Source organism: Pseudopodoces humilis, chromosome 16 (assembly GCF_049639895.1).
Source record: "Pseudopodoces humilis isolate 2021_Gansu_Grassland_sample_001 chromosome 16, ASM4963989v1, whole genome shotgun sequence".
NCBI classification, from domain to species: domain Eukaryota; kingdom Metazoa; phylum Chordata; class Aves; order Passeriformes; family Paridae; genus Pseudopodoces; species Pseudopodoces humilis.
In genome coordinates this window covers 8,480,544-8,506,358 of record NC_142215.1, presented here as the reverse complement: position 1 = coordinate 8,506,358, position 25,815 = coordinate 8,480,544, and the positions used below count along the sequence as shown (strand labels likewise).

Genomic DNA, 25,815 nt, shown 5'->3' with positions numbered 1-25,815 from the left:
GGGAGAGCCCAGCCCAGACCCCTACAGATGTCTACTCAATCAGACACACAGAATGCTGTCTGTTATGGCTAAGTCCTGCAAGGAGAAGGAAGAGAAAAGGAAGGCTCCCACTCACCTACAGTCCTGCCTGGGCTTAGGGATGTACCCTGGGTAAGCTCCCTCTGTGATCAGCTTGCACATCCTGCTGTCTCGGTCGGAGGGGAGCAGGGTGCTGGGTTTAACCAGCAGCCCAAGGCAGTGGTCAAACGTGTTGCGCTCTTCTGGTCCGTCCTCCGTGAAAAAACAATGGCCCAGAGCATCATAACCCACCACATCCTTCACCTGCATGAACAAAACAAAGGGCAGTGTTAACGTTTTATGCTTCAGCCACTGCACAATTAGAACAAACTTTAGATGGCACATAGGAGCCTCAATACCCTTTTGAACTCAGGATCTATAACCAAAACCAAAAGCAAGATCCCTCTCAGCCCTTAAGAGCTTATAGTCTAAGCAATAACTCTAACACTTAATTAGAATTTGTCATCACCTAGGAAATGCTCATTCCATTCTTTTGTTTGCCTGTGAAATCGGAGACTGTCTTAGCATGAGGCTGGAAAAATCACAGGGTGGGGGATGAGGAGAGGAATTAGATGTTCAAGTCACATCTGGGCTCATTCATCTTCATGTGGAGTTACATGAGCAGCTACATAAAATGCAACCCAAAAATGCAGCTGAGATGAAAAAATATTTTTCCAGGCTATCAGAGAGGTAGGAGGTTGTTTTCCAGACAGGCTGGCTTGTTTTAGGTTTGACCTGGTATTTTTTTTCCAAGTTGTTGACAGAAGATTTGCTTGACCCTGAGACAAATCAGCTGGTGTTAATCAATGCTGTTCTGGTTTTGGTTTGGATGTTGTTAACATCAGGACACTGTTGGTTGGACAGAACAACACCCCTCACTCACACTGCTGGAAGATCTGAGAGCGGGAATGTGAGTTTGAAGCCTAAGGATAGGACAAGATGGGAAGCAACAGCCCTTGGACACACAGAAAGTCAGTTGTCAGTGGATATATCTGGCACATAGAAAATTAATTTCAGATCCCCATTGACAAGGGGAAGGTCTGGATCTCCTGGGCTCTTTCCTTGCTATTCCCATCAGCCACCACCCAACAATCACCTTGGACTCAGGAAACCTCCCTAGCGAAGGTTAACCTGCCACAAATGTGTTCCTCAAAATGCTTCTGATGGAACAGCAACAGCCAGGGGACAAAGGACAGTATTAATCTGGAGAGAAGACCTGTTCATGATGCTGTCACAGAGACCAAGTGCTTGGGCATTCAAGTGCTTGAACTGCTTTTATAAACAGCCTTGAGACATCTTTGTCACCTTCATGCCTCATTCCTGGGGCAAGGAGCACCAATTTCAAATGAAATCCCAGGATTAGTGTTGAAATGATTACAAATATGTTTTCACATGAGAACAAACATGCTGATTGCCAAATCTATTACTGGCTTACAACCACACAGACTTCTGTTATGTAGCATCCATGCTCCAGTGTAAATACTCAAATCTCTGAGCACAAGTCATCACAGTAAATTAAACACTGCTAAAATAACCTGCAAAATGATACATTCCATTGAGCTACCTCATTGAAATTCGCTGCTAACTTCCCTGGCCTAATAAAACGAGAGATTTTGCAAGGTTTAGCCTTCTTTATTTAGGTGTAAAATATATGTACTAAACTGTACCCTCTCAGAAGAATGAACTATCCCAGCCTTGTTATGATAAAGGCTTACAGGACAGAACATTTCAGGAGTGAGCAACATTCAGAAGAAGGTTTCCAACATGTAGAGGAAGTCTTTTAACCACAGAGATGTCCGAATTCCACAGAAACTGCCACTGAATCCTATTAGCTTTCTCTCACAGGACAGTAATACCAAAAAGACACATAAGCAATGGTGTTGGGACAATTAGATGATGGAAGCAGTTTCCCTAGAGAAATGTTTGCCACTTCAGCCATTTATCTTCCCAGCTGGCAACACTGCACCAGGATAGGGACATGGAAACTTGCAGTGACCAGACTCAGCTGGGGCAAAGCAGGGGAGTGCTATCCCAGGGGATCACATCTCCCAGAACAGTGAGAGAAAACAGGAGCAGGCTGAGAGAGGACTGTGCACTGGCAGAGAGGCTCAGAGCCAGCAAACGCCTGTTGTTGTCCTAATTCATCCCTGAAAGCCCACAGAACAAGAGGGAGTTAGCAACCAGGAATCTGGTCCCTTAGGCATTTGTCATCCTCTCTTTGATTAATAATTTCCCCACAAGCCATCTCTCAGTCTCCTTTAACTTGTTTCCTGTGCCTGTTTCCATGAACAAGCCCACTACTGAAATGCTTGGATAGCAAACGAGATGCCTGTTCCAAAACCATCCTTCTAATGTATTCAATTTTTCTTTGATTAAAACCTTGCTAATAGTCCATAATCTTACATTAACCATGGGTAATTTAGAGCCAGATAATGCCCTTCCTGGCAAAACAATTGCTGTGAAAAATAGCTGGCTTAGTAAATGCAGATATCACTGAAGCTGTTAGCACAACCTCTTATTCCATGAGGTGCAGGTCTCCCCTGGATCCTGCCAGACTATTTACTGACCCCCATTTAAATCCCTTCCCCAGTGGCTGCTTCTACTTTAGCCTTCACACTGGGATCCAATGGAGAGGGTGGGAATCAGAGCAAAGTTTCATCCCTGGGATTGCAGTGGTGTAACTAGGTGGTTTTTTGGACAATATATTGCAGAAACATTGGGTAACTATTGCATTTTAAAACAATAATTATGGTGAGAAACTCATTTTTAAAGATTTGTTTCCAGAAGGACCCACTGTGCCCCTCAGCTAACATAAATTTACATGCAAGTGCAGAATAATCCTTCAACGAAGTGAGCTAACGTTGAGACAGCTACTCCTAACAGACTGTGCAGACCCACAGATAAACACCTGTCATCAGAAAAAACTGGATACTCTTTTCTCCTAGGCTTTTCAGTACCTATGAGTATCCATGAAGTGACATGAGAAAAGTGGCAGCAAAGCAAGCAGGAGAGCCTGTATGTAAATTACCTGCCTGCTTTAATGACAGTAAAAAACAACTGATACTCCTCTCCCATTTATTAGAACATTTGAACAGGTGCTCTACAACACTCATGCAAGAAGCACCTCTGAAACCAACAACTTAATGTCAAGGACATCATTAAGTGCTGTCCTACGCTGAGGTTAAAATATCCAGCTAGAATTTTTATGGTTATTTCCAAAGTGTGTTTTGTGCAAAAATTCATTATCATTAAGGCAAATTTTCCCTCAGCAAAGTTCACTTTAGATCAACTTGATCTCTGAGGGAAAGAATGATACCTGGGGAAAGACAGAGCTCATCTGTGTTTGCATGAATGGTGATCTTGCATGTAGAAACAGGTGGTGCTGCCCAAGTAAAAAGATGATAAGCAACTGGGAAATGTATATAACTGCTGTAGTCATCAGAGCCCACTGTGGGTGTCTTTGAATGTATGTGGGGGAGAAGGAAGAGGAAAGGAAGGAAATTAGAGTCAGAATGCGGATGAGGAGATTGTGGTGGGATCACCTGATGAATCAAGGCAGGGAGCTGCTGACTGCAGATGTGTATCAGAGCCATAGAACAACACCTAAGTGATGCAACACGGAGCACATTTTCTGTGATGTAATTGAACAAACTTGATCAGATTGCTTAGTTCACTGGGGCTTTCCTTTCAGCCATCAGAAATAATGATAAGGTTAAAAAAACAAGACAAAACAAGTACAGGTAGAGCTTCATATTCACACATTTTGATAAACTGAAATCAATAGGGATTATATTGACTAACTAATGTCCTAAATTTTAAGATTTCTCTTGGGTGCTTTGTCATGGAGGCAAAGTATGATCACTTAGGGCATTGTGGTTGTTCAATAACAGCAAGAGAATCAAGTTGCTTTCATCAGCTACATCAGCCTGTCCAGATTTCACTCTGCTATCTTGGCTGGAAAAGCTTGAGCACATGGATTTCTACGCCACAGATCCCCCATGGCACAGTTGCAGCCCAGAGAAAGCACAAGAGACAAAATTACTTCCAAATTCTTTGCATGAACCCATCCATCTGACTGATAAGAAAAATGCCAGGCTCTGGGTATTTCGTTTGGCAACAGGGAATGAAGATCTGACATTGGATCCAGAGGAGCTGCAGCTCATCAGCAGCTGTGCAGCCAGATGTTTATGGTGCCACTGGTGACAGCCCATCACAGTGTGACAAATGAAACCTGCAATGCTGCACTGCCACCCTGCACATTAATTGTGTATTAGGCCCCTCTGCTGGCAGCTTCAGACTGGGCAAATGCTTCATGACCCTGAATGACTTATATAATTTATACAGTAAAATGTCTCTCTAATTCAGAAAGCATGGTCATTTGGTCGGTTTTCAAGATCATGTTATAAACTTAGAAGCACAGAGGCCAAACCCAAAACCTCAGATTCATAAATAGCAGATAAAAGCTGCTCTGCTTCTGAAACTGCAATTTAAGTGCCCTTTGTTCAGATTCTGTGCATTTTAATTATGCCTGGGACTCTCCCTTCCAATGCTGGCACTTCTAGAGGTATGAACTCCTAATGCACAGTGACCATCCAGCTTACAACTGCCAATGATATGTTTCCTCTTAAAATTCTGTTATATATAGCAACAGGGCTCTTGACAGTACAAATTCTCCTCTTCAGGGCTTGGATACGCTTTTTCCTTTTGAAAAACTGCCATTTCACTGACTGGGTAAGAGTTCTTTGCCTAGAAAAGCCCTGCATCTTTAACATTTCCTTCTTGAAGATCATCCAGTCCCCCTGGACACTTCTGCCCTTCAGGACCTGCCTTTCAAGCAGGTTCCCAAACAGGCCAAACTCTGCCCTCTGGAAATACAGGGCTGTTCTGCTGAACCCCTCCTTACTTCTCTAAGAATAGAAAACTGCTATAATTTTGTGATCACTGTGCCCAAGAGAGCCTCTAACCATCCCATTACCCACAAGTCCTCCTCTGTTCACAAACAACAGGTCCAGCACCCTTACCCCAAAAACAAAGGCACCTCTAGATCTGGGGAAAGTCTCAACATGTCCTTGACATCTCTGGTGTGCTGTAACTTGTCTGGTAACCACCAGTCATTCTAGAGATTTATCCTAAAAGACTTCTTGTTATGGAGTGCAACTCAAGCAAATCACAGCTCTGTGAGTGCTTAATGTTATGACTGGCATTGCAAACCTAAACCTTTATTACAGGAAAGATGAGGCACACTTAAAGCTTCTGATTATCCTCTTTAAATAGAAAACTGTGTCTACAGAAAGATCCAACCACTCATTAGAGATGGGCTGGTCTGTAGACACTGCAGTACCCAGACAATGCTCTGCTCACTCACAGTCACACACAGCCCCAATGCCACACTGGCAGGTCGAGATACTCCTTATTTATCCAGGGTGGGAAGAGTCAGGCATTGGTTTTAACAACAAAACACATCATTCTGCAATAATCAAGCTCTATTCATGCTATGAGGAAGTTTTTTTTGCTGCTGCCATTATCTCTAAGGCAGACACTGGAACTTCTTACCAGTAAACCATTGGATCCATGGACTGTGACACAGCGGGAGAAGGTGTTGTGGATGGAGGTATCCTTCACATATGTTGGAGGGTTGTAGCCTCCTTTCTCATCCACATCTCCAGCCATATGGAAATGAATTGGGTAATGCCCCATTGTCTGCTGGCCCATGTATTTCAGTTCTAGACCTTCAATGTGGGTAGCCTTAAAATCAAGACCAATCTGGAGAACAAAAGAAGAACAGTCAAGAAGCACACAAGAGAAACACTCTCCCACTTTTGAGGGCAAGGAGAGGGAACACAGGCATAGGAAGGGTTGCACTGTATCTGCTGGAAAGATTTACTGTGTGGAGGGAAGTGTGTGGCTGCAGGGCGAGGGAGAGAGGGGCATGGTGGCTACAGAGACCAGAACTGCTCTTCAATTTCCCCACAGCTGCCATAGACACATTTAACTTAATTTTAGAAGATAGCAATTTATGTTTATCATTGTCTGTGGGTTTCAGCCAGCTGGGTTCAAATCGAACTTCCTGGGCTAAGCACCACCAGAAATCTAGGGAAAACTGGGATTGGGATGTGGAAACTTTATCTCAGGTGTGTTGATCACCAGCCTCACTGGCTGAGCAATGTCTGCAGGGGCATGAATGCACTTCAAAGCCAAAGGACAGGCAGCAGCTAGAGGGTGGATCTGCTGTGCTGTGGGGAGAGGCTGTTTGCTCAATGCCTGATGAGGAATTTTTCCCTTCCTGCATCTTGGCTTCCTTGTTATGTGAAGGTGTGACTGGGAGGAGGAAAGGACAAGCAAAGGGCTCCAGCCTTACCTTGATGTGTCCCCCAAAGGTGTCGAAATCGAAGAAGGAGCACAACTTGTTGCTGTACTCGTAGCACTGCTGCTCCATCTCTCCCATCACCACGACGTTGCGGCTCAGCAGCCCCACTTCTGCCCGCATGTCGACACCATCGACGACCTCGCCGACGTGCAGGTATGTGGCCTTCCCTAAAGGAACCAGATCCAGTTTCAGGATTACTCTGCCAATGCTGCTGGCTTCCCGTGGGCTTCCTGTGGTGGGGCTGGCTTGCTAATGAAAGGAGCAACCGAGTCAGCACAAACTGTTGGCTGACACCTCAAAAGAGAGAAGGCTGGAGCACAGGTGACACCCAAGGTCTTGGTGAGACATTTGCAATGGAGGAAGTGGGATTTTTGGTCTTAGGTTGCTTCATTTATCCAGGGAGTTAAACCAACAGTCTGTTAGACAAAACACATTTCCTACCTTGAAAAGGAACTGCGTACTTTGGGTTACAACAGTCTGTGTATCAACATCCAATCCAAAAATCCTTGATGATGCAGCTACTGAAAAGCCTGAATCACCAAGGTTAGCACAGCATGTCCCACAGTAAGACATGGGGAGCTGCTCAGACCCACAGTAGTACTCTCAAGCAAGCATCAGATCCTGCTGACACCATGGCTGTTGATGCAAGCAAGGAGCAGAGTTGGCAGAAAGGCTCATAGGAATTGTGGCTTGGGACAATCACAGCTGCTCACCAAGTTTATGGGCTGTAAAACTTCCAACTCCCTGTCCTCCCAAACCTCTCCATTTTAGATCTATCCTCACATCTCCAATTTGCCCCCAAGGCTTCCTCCTGCCCCCGGTGTTAATGAGATCTTCCATGCCACACCTCCCTTTTCCAAGCCAACTTGCTCATAACATCTTCCACACACACCCTCCTCCATGGAAGGGTTAAAAGCACAGAAAACATTCCCTGGCCTGACCAGAAAGAGGGGAAGTCCAGGCAGTGGGGATGTCTAGAAAGCAAAGCATCTCTTTGCTGTAATTTCATTCAAACATATTCCTAGTACCTCCTTCCTTCCGCAGGTTTTTGCAGAGAAAAGTCAGCTGGGAAAAGGTTTATCTTACTGACTCCATTCTGTATTATTCCAGTAAAAATAAGTAATAAACTCTTTAAGTAAACACTGAACTTTAAGGAATGCTACACTTGCATGTATTTAATTTCCATGGAATCGTTCAAATCCTTAATTAGAAACAAATGGCAAGCCTGAAGCCTGGATATGGCTGCAGAGCGCTTTATGCTTAAGCAGAAGTGCCAAGTCAAGGGGAGGATTTTGAACACTGAAACAATATTATTTTTAACCAAAACATGATGCTTTGAGTGTATAAAAAAAATAAGCAAACACCATTCACTCCCTCTTCTCCTGAAGCTGGAAGCAGTGTAGTTTGATGGCAATATGGGATTTGGGAAGGATGAGTGCTCCACCCTTCTCTGAGACTGCTGTGTTGTGGAACAGGGCTCACGCCTCAACATGTGCCTTCTGCCTTGGCACCTCTGCCTTCAAAATCATCTGATTTTGTGAAAAACACTCTCTGTAAACTAGAGGTGATGGCCAAAGAGCTGTACACTCATCTCAGAAATGAGGGGCTGCAAGGGACCCTGGATTTGCACCTCACCCACTTCTGCCATTGTCTTCCCAGAGAGTCCTGGCATTACCCAGGCCGTGCTGTTGCCCTGCAGCCAGTGAGCCTCATCAGCTGTGTGGCCAAAACCAGACTGAACCCATCCAAAAACCAGCGGCTTTGCTTTCTTTATTCACATACACAAAAAGAGCCACTACAGTGAGTACCCTCCACATGAGGATTCTCTATGCTGGAGCCTCGAGTGAGTCTGTAAAGGAGCACAGTTTCTCCTCATGGAACCATTTTTAAGCTGTTATTTTTCAGTTTTCCCCATAGCTGACCTCTCCTTGATTTACTGAAATGCAGGAAGAATTTTAGATAATCATAAGAACATACTATTTGAAGGCACATCTCCAGGATTTGTGGCAGTGAAATTAGATAGGCAGTTTTGTTACTCCTGTGCTGAGCTCTAGAATAATAAATGTCATGCTTGCATGTATTTAATTTAATTTAACACCAGTCCAGACATGCAAAACAGGGTAAGCACTGACAGGAATGTTAAATACGGACTAACCAGTTTCTAAATATAACTTCTTGGGTGCATGTTTTTCACTCCATGCTTTTGCTGATTTGACATGTTTGGAGATAAAAGGAGAGACGGAAAGCAATCCCCTTCCAAAGTAAAAGTGGATTTTGAATAATAGCTCCTTTAATAGAGTTTTGAAAAACAAACCACTTCTCAAGGCAGACAGAAATTTAAGCTCCTTTCAGCAAAGGGGCTGAAAGAAGCTTGTGGGAGACTGAGCCTGGCATGGGAGCCCTTGTGTGCTGTAAATGACTGCTGGGAACCAGCACTACAACCTCAGGCACTTCCATGGGACCAGGGGAAGTGAGGGGCATTTACAGACACGTGCTACTGCCAAGGAGCTGCCTGGGGTGTGTTTGGTGGTGGGCAGGAAAAAAAAAACCCACAAAAGAGTCTGCTCTGTGGTGAGTTCAAGGAGTTCACGCGAGGATGGCAGCATCTCACTCTGCAGAGCTACAGGTTTGAAATTTGGCTGCTGCTCACAGCTGGCACATGGAGCCTTCCCAGAGAGCAGCCAGGATAGCTGAGACCCTGGGCACTGACCATGGGCAAGCCCCAGCCAGGGCTTTGCAAACGGGCACTGAAGTGGTTTGATACTAAAAAGGCAACCCTGTGCTTTGAAAGTGGGAGGAATGTGTTGCTCCTTCAGCAGCAAAGCCAGAGCTGTGATTTCCCAACAACTAACAAGCCCTGAGGCCACTGATTCACCTTCTCCTCCTCTGGGTTAGGGTTTGCTGCATCCCTCATGGACAGAGACTGCCCTGCCAGGCTTGTGCCATATTCTAATCTAAACCAAACACGGCCTTGCAGTGACACGGATCCCGCTCCCCACAGCAGCCCCGTGTGATGGACCAGGAGAAGCTCCCTGCCTGTGCTGCTGCATGTGTCATAGCACTGCCTCCAGAGAGCACAACGGCAATTTACAGGGCAAACTTCCCTAAAGTGTGCGCTTGCCTGGTGGAAGTCTTGATTCAGCAAAATATGAGCACATTTCCATGCTCGTTACTCAAGACAGTGACTACTGAAGTCAGCTGTTGGTAAAGACAAGGTAACTATTAAAAGGAAATATACATTAAAATAAACGTAGATGATCCACTCATCAAGATCATGCTTATGTCAACAAAGCAATTCAAAGCAGAGTTCCTCCAAATGCTACAAAGGAAAACCTGCCACATGTGAACATGAAACCTGGGTCTTGGGCCTAATCAAGGCCCTGGAAAGGGTGGGATTTTAAAACTATTTCAACTGCTGCAAATGTGGAAGAGTGCTCAGATCTGGTGAGCTAGATCTCTCAGAAAACCCTCCCAGGTACACTCATACATTCCTAAATCCCTTGGCTCCAAATGGCCCAAACTGCTAAATCTCCCTTTGAGAAGTGAAACCAGCACTAGAAGGTCTGGATTTGGTGAAGATAAAGTAAAGCTATAAAGTAAAGTTCTCCTGGAGTGAAGTATTTTTTTTCTCTAAAGAGCCTTTTCTCCTTTGGGCTCTCTAGGGTAAGACCCAGTGTCTCATTAAGATGTCTCATTTGATGTTTTCTAATCAAGATTTTAAGGGAAATGCTAAACACAATTTGTCTGTTCAACCCATGTGATCCATTGACAGTGAATCCTTCATGGCATCTTTAAAGTCAGTTCTACTCATTGCAGATGCCAGCCCAGATCTGACAGATTTATCATTTTTGCCAAGCACTTGTCATCACTGGTGGTAATGCCCTTATTGCTTATATTTAATAATAAACAAATGCTCACACCGGCATCTTTCAAATCCTCATTATTCTGAATTATCTTGATAATTCAAAATTATCTTGATAATTCAAACCCCTTTGCTGTTGCAACACTGAGCCACAGGCCTGTAACACAGCATGGTTTTGGTGAGCTGGCTGGATCCTTGAGCCTCACAGTATATCCTGATGTCCTAATCAACAAATATTCCTCCAATCCATAACTTTTACATGGAAAAATAAGTTTTTAGCAAATAGAGGTAGAGCAATCAGGCACAAACTCCAGCCTTATGGGCTTCTATGTAAACGTGATTGAGATTCTGTCAGCTCAGCTCTCAGGCAATGCCCAAAGGTAGAAGGAGCTCTGGAAGACTGTCAGAAAGGACAGTTTCACGTGATTTCCTGCCCTGCCCTCAAGCACCGGGGTTGCCTTAAAAGAAGAGTTTTGGGCAAGTTCCAGCCAAAATGATGCCAACTTCCAAACAGAACACCCTAAATCTCTAAAAATATCTGAATTTTGATAGTGGACTAAATTCTCCCATCCTTACAGCACCAGATGAATGCTGACAGGCTGTGTCTACTACTTATTTATTCTTTTAATTCAAAGTTCTCTGCATGAACAAGATCAGAGTAAACTCCTTATCTCTTTAATATTTGCAACCCAATAAGCAGGATTTTAAGAGAAGTGTGCTTGAATTCATAGCTTCACCAGTATGTGGGATAATTGGAGTAATTATGCCAGGCACAAATCTTTTTTTCATCCTTTATCATGAGCATATAGGAGCACAAAAGAGCATTTCATCATTTCTGTTCCATGGTGAAACTTATCAGCATTAGTAGAAACTTCATACGGAGCAACCCAGATGAAGATAAGACTTGTTTCCCAGGGAAACTAGACAAAATACTTGATCTTTCCTACTATCCAGTTCTATCATAACAACACAACCCTTCCTTCCTTCCTCCCTCTATCCTCCCTCCCTTTGCCCTGCCCTCCCCAAAACCTTGTGAAGCTGGAAGATCAAACAGTTTTAATCTGTTCCCACAGTGTAAATAATCTAGGCACAAAAATGACAAGCAAAAAAAAAAAAACAAAATAGAGTTAAACAAAGAAAGCAAGTGGAGGAAAAAGTTCCATTTAAGTGAGTGACCATTTGACTGGGAGCAGGACCTGCAGGTCTGGGTCCTCATGCAAACCACACTTACCCATAGGAGCCACAGTTTTTACATTAGGGCAGTTACTCCAGTAAAAGAGTGCAGAAGATCAGAGCCTGTGTGCCCTCCCTCACTTTCTACATTGAGGTTTGCAGATGTCCACAGTTAAATAACTAAATCCTCCTAGAACCTGATGGCAATTGAGTATTAACTCCCTTAAGTTCTTTTGAAAAGCTCTAATCGATCCATTTCTAGCCAGTAAAGAAAGTATGAGTTTCAGCAGGAAGTATCAAATATAAATAGGACATGAGCTAACTAATGAGTTTGACTTATTTGGCACAATATGCTAAACCATGTCTATTAAAATACTATTAAATGATGAGAGCATAAATTATATTAAACCTTGCCAAGTGGCTGCCACACCAAACTGGCTGCCCACAAAGAAGAGGTTTTCTGCTTTTTTTAATAACAAAGAGACTCTTAAGTAGTTCAGATCTGACATTTAGCTTTCATTTTAAAAATAAATAGAAAGGAAAAAATAAAGATTAAAAGGGAAATAAATCATCATGGGTAGGAATGGTTTTATCATTTGTCTTTCACAGGGCACTGGAGTTCTCAGCTGCTGAACTAAACCTCTTAGGAAAATTAAGCCTTTTCACTTATTACAAATGACACCCCTCTGAGACCCTGTATATAAATGTATGTGTGGAAGACTTTTCTCAGGAGGAGGAAAGCAATCTTGCCTACCTCCATAGCAAAAGGCAGGCAGACATTAATGGTGAATGTTCTTCTCCACCCAAAGAGAAGCCTGGCCCAGGCACACAAGGCCAGGCTGTGCCAGGGCTGCTCACCTGTGCTAAGACCAGGGGCCACCAGTGATCCTTGTTCTGGCTAATTACATGTCATGGCACAGGGCAGTGGATGGAGTTATACCATGGTCAGGCACAGAGCAGCTCAGGGACCTCCTGGCTCCTTGAGGCAGGGGATATCTCAGCCTTGACATGTTCTATTTCATCTAGATTGAGCTTACATTCAGGCAGATTATTTTGTTTTCTAGTGCAAATGTGTTTTTGTTACAAGAAAGTTGGAAGTGATTTTTATAACTGGACTAAATTTTGCCTTGATTTATATAATCAGTGAAATCCCATTGACGTCAGTGGAGTTGCCTGGATATAAGAAAGGAGAGACTTTGGCCCTGGTGTTCGTGTCATTTGTGGTAATAAAAGGAATGTCCTAATTCTCCTAAAGAGCAATCGGAGACCAAGAGCACAATTGCTTTAACAAGTGTTTCCACTGCTTCTTTACTTGAAATTCACATGAATCTTTTTGTTGTTTTTAACCCATTATTTGTTTCCTTAAACTAACCTAGCTGTCACAGTTGCATGTGCTGAATGTGACTACATGAATTCCACAGATCCATTAGATTATGGGAAGGCCAAGGCTCCTATGCCATCTCTATTTTTACTGGAGATCTTCCAAGACCATCTTCATGATGTGACTTGTATCATACCAGTCTGAGTCCAACAGCTCAAAAGTTGCTCAAGAAAAATATTCAGCTTGGAAATGTGTCTTCTTTGAAAGCACTAGACACTTGAAATCATAAGACTATGATACACTCAGACTGTGAATAACATTTTTCTTGGCCTAGTGCACATCTCCAACAATGAATGGCCAAAGCTCTGTGGGGAAGCAGCTGCTAAAGGAAGTATATTGGTACCTTCCAGAAGAAGTTGCATCAGAGATAATGTTGAAGTGGCTCATTTCAGAGAACTGAGTGAATTCCCTGGTGCATTGGATGTTCCAAGTACCCTCATGGTTTCTCAGAAAGGTCTTACTGTAAATGCAGACAAGACATCTGCCTAGAGCAACAGCCAGTGTGCAGGCAAAGATAAAGTCACAGGCATGATTTACCACCAGGGAGATGCTGCTTCTGAAAGACAGCCTCATCTACTACAGACTTTTATACTGTAAAGTAATGTTTGCTTTTGTAAATTACAGAAGCAAAATAATCCACATCTATTCAGATAAGGGGCAGTTCATGTGCTATTTCCATGCTCTGCTTATCAGAGTGCCAAAACAAGGTTCTAGAAGGGAAAGACAACTTCACAGACTCAAGTGAAGATTAAATTTCCCACTCTGGATTTCAGTTTTATGCTCGTGCTGGTAATTGTCTGTGCTTCATCACGGTTATGCCTCTTAATTTGATTCGGTGTCCAGAGGCCCTTCTGCAGTCATTGGACTGCAAAACCTATTAATCAAAATTAATTTATTTTGCTTTTGAGCTGGTCACCTACAAGAGAAAACTGCTGGGGCTCTACAAAGGCTCTCACTCCTCCTTCTGAGGCTGGCTCTGGCAGCACCCTGCCACTCCATCTCCCCAGTGCAGAGGCTCAGGACAGCTCACTGGAATGTTTGGTTAATACATCACCTCTAAGCAATACTCTCTGGAGACACAGTAAATGGGAACCAGTAGCTTCAGTAGTACAAAACAGTATTTCTAAAATGTAAGATTACAGTTCTTGTTAAATAAAACTTAGGAAAGCAGCCAGCTGGAAATTACTTCATAGCCTTACAGTCTCTCAGAGTCTGCTCCTGCCCTAGCTCACTCTTCACATCAGCTGTGCTCATCTGCTTTCTAGGAAGTGGTATTTCAAATACAGTTATTGAAAAATATGAAATATATAACCTGTATCTGTTCCTCTTAAGTAAATTCACTCACTCAGTAGTGAGCCTGGGGACAAAAATGGAGTCAGCTATGAAAAGATGAGGCAGAAAGGAACCAAAATCAAGTTAGATGAAAGTTATGTATCCCAAAAGCATCTAACAACCAGCCATCAAATTCAGGTGTCTTTCAACATTTTTCAATTCCTCTTGGAGTCACCTCAGTGCAAATGGCAGAATTTGTGAACTGCAATGCCAGAGTGATAAGATGAAGCACCTCACCTGCTACCTTGACCTGGGTGGGCCTGCAGGTTCTGCAGGGCAGCACTTGGAACTCTTCTGCCTGGTACATGGAGTAGTCAGTGCTGGCCACCACCAGCCTGTCTCCAGGTTTCCAGGAGCTCACATCATCCACCAGGGTCAGGATGGTGCTGTTCACGTTGGTGTCAACAGTTACTGTGAGCTTTGGTTTCACTGAAAACCCAAAATGCAAGGGGGGAGAATTCAGTCAATCTTATCAGAAAGAACTTGCTTCTGTTTTCTTCCCCCCACATCCCTCCTTGCAGTGCCACCAAAAATTATAATTTTCTCATACTAAAAAGAAAAAAAGTTAACTCCTCCAAACATGTTTGTTACCGGCTTCGGCTTGGCAAGCAGGAAAACAGGAAAGTATTTTTCTTTAGTTGCAAGCAGGTGGATTTTCCACTAACTCCAGGATAAATTTAAATGTAGCTCTTAGTGGCTCATTCTCACCACACCCACTGAGCAGCAGCTCTTGTGGGGCTGGGTGCTGTTGTTTACAGCAGCCAAGTGGTCTTTAACCCAATGATGTTTTTTTCCAGCAAAACAACAGTCTGCCACCCTTCTTTCCCTGCCAGCAGCAGAAATCCTAATGATCTGTCGAATGACCAGGTTAAGGACAGTGGTGTTGGAATGATTAACTACAAAATGAAGTTTAAGTTTCAAATCCTGTTGTCTTCACACATTCTGATTGACTAATCCTACGTCATCCTAAAATGTTTTTGCAAAAGACAGGGAATTTACAGGAAAGAACTTGTCAAATATTTCCCACAGCCTTACTGGGTATTTTAAAAAACACCCTGCTGCTTCTGTTAGTGCTCAGGAATTTTTTCCTGAGATAAATCTTCAGCTGTTCTATCTGAATTTGTGTCCATGGCCCAGCCAAAGCTTTAGCTTGGAAAAATTACAGAAAATGTTCTGACACCAAGAAGGAGCCAGTCATGGGAGGACAGGATTTCTGCTGTTCTCTGTTCTGGCTTTCAGTGATGGGGCACATACCGGATTTGCCACACAGGAACCTCACTCTGTAGCTGCGGCAGCCCTCGCCCGTCTGGTCCTTGCCGTGGCACAGGAATTGGTAATCGTGGCCGCTCTTGTAGAAAACCTCCGTGGTTAAATCCGCTCCATCGAGCGTCATTGCCTGCAACGAGGATGGAGACACAGCCCAGGTGTTGCTGTGAGGTGAAGGGATTTCACCAAAACCTCTGAGCCATCAGAAGAGGCATGTGCTCTGTTTTGGGCGATGGCACCACCGCTGCCTAACAAACCCCTGTGACTGTGCTCTCCAGCCAGCATTTCCAGCCGCTGCTCTCACACAGCCACTGCTTAGGTGTCTTTCTCCTGTGTCTATGCTGAGACCATGGGCTGTTCTGGGAGGAGTTTGTGAGCTTCACAAACAGCTGCCTTGGTGCCCTAGATTTCCTCTTGCCGTTGGTTTGAGGGCAGATGGAAACACTGAACACGAATGCTTCCACCCAGATGAACTCATGGCTTCAAGGCTCTGCACTCATTCCATTGCTTGTGGCTAGGCTCTGTCTGAGCCTTGCAGAAGAAAGGGGGTAGGGGTTTTATTTCTCCATTGCATGGATCAGTTTCAAAAAAAAAACCCAAGGGTGCTGCAATACTGCTGCCTGTTCCAAAAGAAACAGGGAGAAGTGGCCTTTTCTCACAGGCAAGCACCAGCCTGTAGAGCTGCCTTGAGAAAAAAGGCTGTATCATGCCAAGAAGCAGTAAGATACGTAACCTCTCTGGTGTTCCTGCTGGGGCAACATCTCAGGGTCATGTCAAATTTCACATTCTGTCTCTAGAGCTTGCATTTCTCTTGACCCTTTCACAAAAATGTGGTGCATTGCATCAGGCAATCCAAATTCCACATGCATTTTGGCAAGCACCAGGAGAAAAGCCATCTTTCAATGAAGGGTCTGATCCTGATTCTCCAACTCATGCAGGCTTTCTTTATTAATGCATCCACCCTATTCCTGTGTGCGGGATTAGCACTGCCAGCTGGAGGAATGTGCCTCTGGCTGTGCTGCTGTGCTTCTGTTATTATCATCATATCTTCAATTTTCTCCCATGTTCCAGAGCTGGGGCAGGCCAGCTGCTATAAATCAGCATAGCTTTATAAAAGAAATGAGCAGCACCAGATTACACTACCTAAGGATTTGCCCTAAGATCTGCAGGATAAACCAAGAAATGTCTCACTTTTAATATACGTGGGGAAATAAAAAAGAAAAAGTAACTTATTTCACAGAAGAGGAAAAAAAATGGTTTGTTTCTAGAGCAGAATATCTTTCTTCATTCTGTTTAACATGTATTCTAGATTCTTACATTTATTGTAAGAAACATCTGACCCCTGTTTTGAACTAAGTTGTCACCTCTAATACACATATATGGAAGCAGAAATGAATGTGGATATGGTAAGACCTGGAAGAAAATTATAGGGCAGTTTTTTCCTTTCTGTTCAAGAGAGATTCTTTATAACATCTAGCCATGGAAACTTTCACTCATACAGTCAGCATTCCCATTTGCTTCAATTGCCACATTCTTGTGAATAAGAACAACTCCACTGGCTCAGAGCATGAAGGAACCTTAGGCTCAGCCTCCCACAGATGTGAAGGATTTTATTGTCTTTTTCTAGGCAATGCTTCTGCTATAGTATTTTTACCAAGTAGACATAAAAAGTATATGGTGAACATATACAAAAAAATACCCTCATTTCTTGCTGGGTTTTGTTTGAGGTTTTTTTGTCCTTGAAGATTTTTGCAGTGCCAGAAAAGGTATCTGAGTGTTCCTCAGCATGCTGGCCTAATGGCATAATTATAATGGTTAGCTCCAAACAGAATTCAAATCTCTTTCCACAGAGATAAAACAATTAATCCCAAAAAATGGCTGAAAGCTCACCAGTATTTTTTGACAACCTGCTACAGCTGGTAGTTGCACTATCTTGTTACATTTTGTGATTAATTTTTTAGGTAGGGTCCATTCCAGGACCATTTAAAACCTTTGAAATTTTCATGTGCTTGCTCTTTTTAATCTTCCAGCAGGGAACCACATATTTCATGATAGCATCTGTGCTGTCCATGTCCCCATCTGTACACCTTTTCATGCCAGGAGCCAGAATTTACTGAAAGGAGCTCAGTTCTATCAGATTTGTCTCAGAACAATGTGAGACTGTACACAAGATCTTATTGGTTATGTATTAGAGTAGTAAAATAATTGGTGTACCTTACTTAGAAACAAAAATTACTGTCAAGCACAATTTTAGAGGTTCAGTGTCAGTCCAAAGAAGGCTTGCCCCTCTAAAGTGAGTGGTAAGCCTGCCTACCTGGATGTCAATGGGCTGCCTGCAGATTTTGTCAGGATGAGCAGCTTTGAAGTCAGACAGCTTCTCCATGTCCTTAGATCTTGCTTTGTCAGGCTTCTCAAACCACTCTGTCCATTCCACATCTGGAGACAAGTGCAAACAAGTATAGTCATTTGAAAGTCAAGCTTAATGAGTGCAGCAGAAATGCACGAAGCATAATATGATCTCGGATATCATTCACAAGTTTCTTCTCTGATGATCTGATTTGTGCCTCTTCCTGCCAGTCTGTCAGACACTTTTAATGATGCTGTGAAGTGCAACCAGCCAAGGGAGAGCAGAGTTATTAAAAGCTTCATAATTGGCGTGTGCACTGCAAGCATTAATAATAGATACAGATTTTGGATCTGTGTCTGCCTTAGCTGCCTTCTCTGATCTTTAGATCAAGTTGCACCAGTTACTGTGTGTTGTCTGAAACATGGACATGATGACTGTGCAGTGAAAAGAGGTAAGAGGTTGTGTGTGACCTCTGAGACTACAGGAGATGGAATTTCATACCCAATACAGAAAAGAAAAAAGGATCCCAGTTATTCAGAGGGTCCTAGAGACAACTGGGGAAAGAATCTGTGAGTGTTTGTTAACTGTGTTAGTGACAACATAAATAGCAGCTAGCAAGTCCAGTCTTCCCAAATGGCAAAGGCTTGCAGTAAAAAGGATGATTCATCCTGTTTGTCAGCTGTCTACAACCAAGTGAAATACCCCACACGCCCCTTACCTTGAACCCACTCGCTAGTCGAAGAGACGTTAAAATATTCTCCATTCTCAGCTTGGAATAGTTTGGATACTTTGGCCACAGCTGACCCTTTGTGACCTGTTAAAAAAAGCCAAACATTGGTAAAATCATTTAAATCAATTTGCAAAGTCATTGAATGCAATTGATAAGAGTAAGGACTGAAAATGTAATGGTCTGCGTGTCTATTTGCATATTTTGACTACGTTATTCAAAATTAGCCCTGCACAACTTCCAGAAAAATTTATTAATCTTGCAATAAGGCTTCAGATGCTTTTGTAACTGCATGGATAGTGCAAAAGAAAAATCTTCAAAAACCAAGAGAGGATAAAGCCCACAATTATTTGTCATATATTGCTATTTTTATTTAATTTTGTAGTAAGTTGTGTTGTTCATGTCATGAGAAGACAGAGTCTCAACAGTGTTCAGTTTGAAAGAAAATGGTTTCACAGGAGGATTAGTGGGAAGAAGAAATATATAGAGAGCATTCAATTAAATGTGTCAAACCATAAGTTGCTCATAGCTTCAATGTAATGTAGAGGAAAGTAAAAACACCATTGACGAAATTAATGTCAGCTTTAACTCCAGTAACTTCCAGCATTTTGTGCATTAAATACCTTGATATTCAATGTGGTCTTCAACAGAAGAGGAGGGATTTCCTTTAATGGTAATAAAACTCCATGGGTGCCTGGAAAATGAAAACGGGAAATGATCAAGTTATGTCAAGTATGAGATGCATATTTCTTATAACCCAATGTTCTTAAATTGTCCTCTTTCAGAGGCTCCACATTCAAAACAGTCTGATTAGTGTCACAGGCAGCTTAGTTAAAATTAAAATTATCTCAACACTCTATATTTCTTCAGTAAATATATCAGAAGAGAAGAAATTTTGAAGACAAACCCCCACTTAAAACATGCCTGTAACAAGTGTGTTCGTTTTTTGAATGAGTGTTTAAAGAAACTTGTGTATGACAGACCCAAGAAACACTGGCAACTCCTTGGGGAGCCTGAAAATAAATACTGTGTGTGTGTGGGTACATGTGTATACACCGAAGAATATGAAAAGAAACCACTTCTGCTTAAATAAATGTAGCTCATGCTGAAACTTTGTATGTGACAATTGTCTTTGGAATGGCCCATGAGAATTTCTAATAGACAGACTGGCTGGCAAAGGACAATAAAACATGCTTAGATAGTCTCTGCGTATCTAGTTTCCTTCTTTGAACATTGAACAAGGATAAAGGTTTATGCCTCTGAATTGTCTATTCAAATCTGATCCCATGTCAGAATTCAGTTCATCACCATCTGATGGTTATTGATTAAGTAGGTTCAATAGCTATCAGCCATAGCTAATAACCTGGAGAATGACCACATGGATGAGAAAGCAATGGAGACAGGGACTAAAGTACCTCCCAACCTTGAGGGTGAACCCAATTAGTAGGGGTCAGGGGGGAGTTTTTATCTTTAAAGTAGAAGCAGTTCAGGCATATCTGCTCTTAATGACTAAGAGAATAAAAAATGTACTTTTAGGGTGGTAGGGAGACTGTCCTGATTTTAGCAAAAACTCTCATAGATAAGGTCGTGTCTCTATAGTTACAAATATCTGGTCATTTCAATCTCATCAAGAGTCTTGCAGGTCACCTTCCATTGGTGTAAGTGAAATTCCAAACTGCTCTGGGGCTCCAGAATAAAACACATACAGACATTGACCGAGAGCCCCAGAAACACACCCAAATCACAGGCGCTGCCAGCTGGGGTTTGCTGCTCTGGGGGCAGCAGGGGCAGGCTCGGGGTGAGCCCAGGCTGTGCCACAGCCCCAGTGGCCACTGCTGCTCAAGGGGACACTGTCCCAGCAGCATGTCCCCAGCCCCAGCACTGGCCAGGCTCAGTGGAAGCTGCCAACAGCACTGCCTCGGGAGCCTGCCAGAGAGCCAGATGCTCCTGCTGGAAAATTCGCCTGCGCGCCAACTGCCGAAGGCTCTGACGGGCTGTGATCTCCATCCAGGGAGAGAAGGGGGGTGGGAGCAGGAAGGACACTTTATCGCTCACCAGGCAAAATAGATTTGTGTTTTGGTTTGTTATTATTGTTATTTTGGTAAACCCAATTCGAAACAAATGACGAAAAATGATGATGCCCCAAAAATAATCTCAAAAATAGTTTAAAGAATAAGGAGCTATTCACTTCTGCAACTCAAGGTTTGGTCCCATTTCATGTGTGAAAATTCTTGTTTCTCTGAGTTATTTTACCACTAAAAATAGTTTTAGTAGTTCAACCCTGACACGTAAGGACACATGCAATCTGTTTGGGCTGTATGAAATGAAGTGACCAGGAAGTCCAGAGCCAAACAGGAGATATTAGTGTGGAATTCCAAAGAGAATGTCATCAAGTGCAAAAGGGCTTTCTCTTCATTTATTAGTAAAAAAGGGGGGGGAAAAATGGCTCACACTGAAAGAGTAAACACACTTTTCAGAAGGAAAACAATAGGAGAGGAATACAAGATTTTCCTTTCATTCCAAATGTTCTGGACTCAGCAAACAGGCAATTAAAAGAGATTCCAGGAGCACAGAAACATTTCTGAATAAATCAGCATTGTGCATGGGCTCTGCTACAGCAAGGGGGAGTTGCACAAGCTTACAATCTGGTTGAATATGGAGCAACTGAAGATGGACAGGAATTTGCCTGACCCCCACCAACACCCCAGCCAGAAACCAACACAATCTATGACTGAATAGCCAAACCCAAGTAGCAACTCACAAAGTACAAAGCAGAAATTTCTTAAGCCTGGGGTTTACACTCTTGTTCTCTCAGGGATGCCTGTGGCCATTATCAGGAGCTGTGAAGATTTGACAGCCAGGATTCAGCAGGACCAGCCAGCAAGCCCCAGTGCTGGGCTGTGAGTGGTGACAGGCATTAGAAAGAAACATCCATCTGCTTTCCTGAGTCAGAGCCTGCCTTGGCCACAGAGGATAAAATGTGTACACACTTTCTCATTCCAAACATTTTTTTCTAAGATACTAAAAAAAAAATTTTGAAAAGCACCTGTCAAGTGTATACATCCTTATTCATAGTTATAGATGCATCTGAAACGTAAACCACTAGGTCTAAATCTTGCTACCCTGAAGTGGAAGTTCAATTTGCTTTAGAGGAAAAGCTTGGATACACCTAAAGCTGCCTGTGTTCCACTGTGCCATCAAACTGCTTTTCTAAGTCTGGCCCCAGCTGCCATCCAGACAATGTGGTTTTTTGAGAATTGATGAATTTAAACTCTGAGAAAACTCCTAGAAATATGTTATTTTAAATAATGCACCAGCTATTTTTCCGCACACCAATATGCTGCAATTCGTTGACCAGTGCTGACCAATTACTACCTTGTTATTTATTCACATGTAATTAATGGAATGCAATTTTGTGGGTTTTCTGATAACAGCTTGGCAAGGATTAGCCTTTTGACTGCAAACAATGCTGAAAGTCACACTTAATGGATGAATTTCTGCAGTATTTCCATTATAAACATTGATGGAAAAATGATGAGAAGCTTGCATTAAAACACCACAGCAGCCTGAAAAATTAAGTGCAATTTACTTTTATAAATATATGCAAAAAACATCAATTCCTTCCTGTAGCACAGCTGGGGGGAAAAGAACTGTAAATGTTCAAAAATCATGTTCTGTTCCCCTAATTCCAGCATTTGAAAAAAATCCCAGCAGGCTACTGGGCTCTAATAAGGGGTCTAGATTTGGGAACAAGAGCTGCACTGATGGAGATAGCCTGGTTTTGGAGAACATTTTTGCCCTCCTTGCTGATTCTTTGAAATGTGTTGTCTGGTGCCCAGGAGCCCCTGTAACATTTGACACCACCTCTTCATCAACCACCCCAGATCTTGTTCCATCTGTGTGTGCCCAGCTGACAGATGTCTCTTTCCACAAACTGCTGTATTGAAGCACTTCTCCCTACAAGGCAGATTTTGTGTGTGTGTGTGTGTTCTGCAGACACCCTCTTAGTGCCTCATAAAAAACCCCTACATAAATTCAGATAAACACAAAACATATAATGGCTACAGATGGGTAAATAGCAAGTATTCTCAACAGTGTGTGTGCCAACACAGACACTGTTTTGGCCACAGAAGTATTTACAGTCCACACCATAAATCCATGTTTGCTAAATTTCTGTGCTGCACAAGTCCCCAGACCTGTACTGGACAAGCTGAGGAATGTGCTGTATGTGTTTCTGTATGTGTAGCCAGGGTTACACAGCAATTATTGTACCCTCCTTAATGCTCAGCCCATCTAATCCTCTGTGTGTGTATAAATATGCTTCTTAAATCTTTGGGGTATGGCTTGAAAATAAATTGGAATAAGCAACCTGTGGGAACAATATCTTGAAAAACCATCTTTTTTAATGTGAATCATATGCTATTCCTCAATCTGCTAATAAAAATACCCAATATAGACTCTGAGTGCATCTGAAACTATCTAATTAACTGCTAAAACTCCACACTGAGAAGTTTCCCTCTTTTTTTATTTTTTTTTCCCATGTGAAAGAACTTTGTGACTTTGAAAGAGTGGAACTATTTGGACATCTCAGGAACATAATAAAGCCTCTGTGCTGGGAGAACTGGCAGGACTGGCACATACCTAAACCCAAGGTGGAGGAAATGCTTGCTGCCCAGTTTGGTCATTGCTTTCCTGGCCAAGTCATCCAAGTTTCTGGATCCTTCATCATTCACTGCGACCGACAGGATCATGCCATTTGCAACTCTACCCAAATATTGAGCCAGGCGGATACTTTCCTCTTTTGCTCTGTAGGTATCAAACCTGAAACGATAAAAAACTCCAGTAAATACTGACTGCAGTGATCACATCTTTATGTACTGAAAAGCAAGAACTGTAAAGAAAGTACTCTTTTGTATTGTTCACTGTAATGTTATCCTATTGCAAAAGCACTTGTCTGGCAGGGTATGTTAGGGGGTTCTGTTAAGCCAAATTGATTTAACTCTGGTTGACAAACTGCAAGGTGTAGCACTGCTCACTCTGTGGTTTTGGAGAATGATGGCCTAGGAGGAATTGTACAGATGTGCAATAACACCCATTTGAACAAGATGCTAAAATGAGTGTGTTTGAGCTTGCTGACATGCTGTCCCCAACCTGTTCCCAAAGATCCTCACATCTGGGCAGTCAAAAGGTCACTCACCGATCTGAATGGACAACTGCTCCCGTCTTAGGGTCAATAACATGGACAATGACCCCCCGGTGGCCCCAGCTCCTTTCAAAGTAATATCCACCTTCTTCCATGCCACCAGGATGAAGAGTCTTGTTTAAGAAAGTCCAGGACAGCTTTTTCTTTCCATGGATCTCAAGAGTGCCACCTTTGCTGACTCCAAGGTACTTCTGTCCAAAGTAAGGATTTGGCTGGCTGCCGTCACCCGCTCTAAAACAGGAAGGGAGGAAAGAGACCAGGTTTGGGTTTGTATCTGAGTCAAGGAACCTCTTGAGAAGTCTCCTGATTTGCAGTGCATTTCTTTCAGGTACTCCAAGAATCAGGAGCTACCCACGTTGTACAGAAAATAAATTATTTTTTAAAATAGTAGCAGCTACCAAAGACCGAAAGCAATCTGGAACACAGCTTATACATGCTATATTCATTATATCCAGGCCAGAGGAGGCCTGGAGCCCAGACTAAATGCCACATCTGTGTTTTTGAATTCTGGAGGCAGGCAAGACCTTAACCAGGAGCTAAGAGGTCTAGTGCTTGTTAAATATCAATTTAGCATCCTTGAAATTTTAAGATTTCCTGTACCAATCTGCAAGACATAAACGTTATTAACCTTCAGCCCACAACTCCCATACAGAAAGAAAGGATGTTTAGGAAGGGGAATTTTCAGACAAAAATAACTCCTCAGGTTTTAAGTCTATTCTGGAAAATCAGTTTGAGTTGTGGGAAGGGGCATGCTAATTCTCTGGCATGCCTGAACACCCCAGTGTTCATGTGTCACTTGAAGAGAAAAAAACCCAAACCTGCATCAGTTTTTGTGGGCCATTTAAATTGTTTAAAAAGTTACTGAACTTTCCACAGAGCACTGATGATAAGTGATGATAAGATGTAATTTTAAGGAACATTTTCACCCCCTGGAAAGAGGGAAGTGGAAGAGAGATGCTAGAAGGTTCTTAGGTAGTATTTTATCATGCATACATACCGCCCATATAAGATGATAACCACGTTGCCTTGGTAAGGGCACAGCTCGCTGCCAATATGCAACTCTCCATCATTTTCAATGAGTATATGTCTTGTACGCAGAATGATGGGCTGCACATCGTCTTTGATGACCAGTTTCCCTAAGTAGAGAAGGTCATGACATTTGCTTTATCACACAGAGGCTCATCTGAGGTTGTGGTATGGTTGTGCTAAGCCAAATGCTGGGCTGTCATCTCAATTTTTGAAAAATTCCGTTCATAGACCCCAAAACAGCTCTCAATTCAAGTCCTGAAAAACATTGGGATTTATTCTGTCCAGTTCTTGAAGAGTGCAATTAAGGTTTGCATGGAAGAGGACCCATTCAAAACTGAGACAGAAATTTAGAGTTAAGATGAATAAAAGCTATTTATGCCAGCAACACTACGGCTCTGTCCTTGGAGACAAAGAGGGACAGAGGGACAGGGCATTTGTCCTGTTCTGAGGCCTGATAACACAGCTACTTCAGGGCCAGTTTTTCTTGGTAAAAAAATGTTTTTGAAGCAAATTGCAGAAGTAGAACTGATCATTACACTGTGCTACTTGTGTGAATTCTCTGGAGAGGACAGAAAACAAGCTGGTTACAACAGCTAAAGAATCTCAGCACCTCAGCAGCCACCCAGCCTTGTTCCGAGGTAAAGCTGTGTTTGCCCAGTAGCCACCCACTTCTCAGCAAGAAGATCTCTCAGCGTGATCCACAGTGATTTAAAGTCTGTGATTTACAGTCCCAGTGGAGAGCAGGCTGCAGCCAGCCTTGCCAGCAGCATGTTTTACCTCCATCAGTGATGTGGATAGAGTGAACAGTCGCAGAAGAAGAGAGAAGCAGCTTCCTGCCATTGCGGATCTCAACGCGGTTTTCTTCATTGTGACCTGGGCTCCAGATTTCTAACTCAGGATCTCTGTCAGGACATGTGACAGCTGCTTCTGCTGGGCAAAGATGGAGAGTGAGGACAGTCAGTATCTGTTTGGTGTGAGACAGAAAGCTCTGCAGCTGGGCATCTTTAGAGGATCATTCAGCATCCCCCCTTGGCTGAGTCCCTGGAACACAGCAGTACCTCAGTGCAGCAG

General features: G+C 42.9%; 1 protein-coding gene across 3 annotated transcripts in view; it reads right to left on the bottom strand.

The window, feature by feature from the left end:
- CEMIP (cell migration inducing hyaluronidase 1) overlaps positions 1 to 25,815 on the bottom strand; it is a 102,483-nt gene that overhangs the window by 21,018 nt on the left and 55,650 nt on the right. For 2 of the 3 annotated variants that reach the window (XM_005521557.2, XM_088063140.1), the window contains exons 3-14: positions 25,522 to 25,674; positions 24,713 to 24,851; positions 23,710 to 23,946; positions 23,154 to 23,333; positions 19,136 to 19,206; positions 18,504 to 18,599; positions 17,753 to 17,874; positions 15,427 to 15,568; positions 14,410 to 14,601; positions 6,416 to 6,591; positions 5,611 to 5,820; positions 116 to 321 (exon numbers count right to left, since the gene is read on the bottom strand). In XM_005521557.2, coding sequence (XP_005521614.2) covers positions 116 to 321; positions 5,611 to 5,820; positions 6,416 to 6,591; positions 14,410 to 14,601; positions 15,427 to 15,568; positions 17,753 to 17,874; positions 18,504 to 18,599; positions 19,136 to 19,206; positions 23,154 to 23,333; positions 23,710 to 23,946; positions 24,713 to 24,851; positions 25,522 to 25,674 — 1,924 coding nt within the window. The remainder of the gene's footprint in view (positions 1 to 115; positions 322 to 5,610; positions 5,821 to 6,415; positions 6,592 to 14,409; positions 14,602 to 15,426; positions 15,569 to 17,752; positions 17,875 to 18,503; positions 18,600 to 19,135; positions 19,207 to 23,153; positions 23,334 to 23,709; positions 23,947 to 24,712; positions 24,852 to 25,521; positions 25,675 to 25,815) is intronic. The other variant, XM_088063141.1, reaches the window with a different exon arrangement.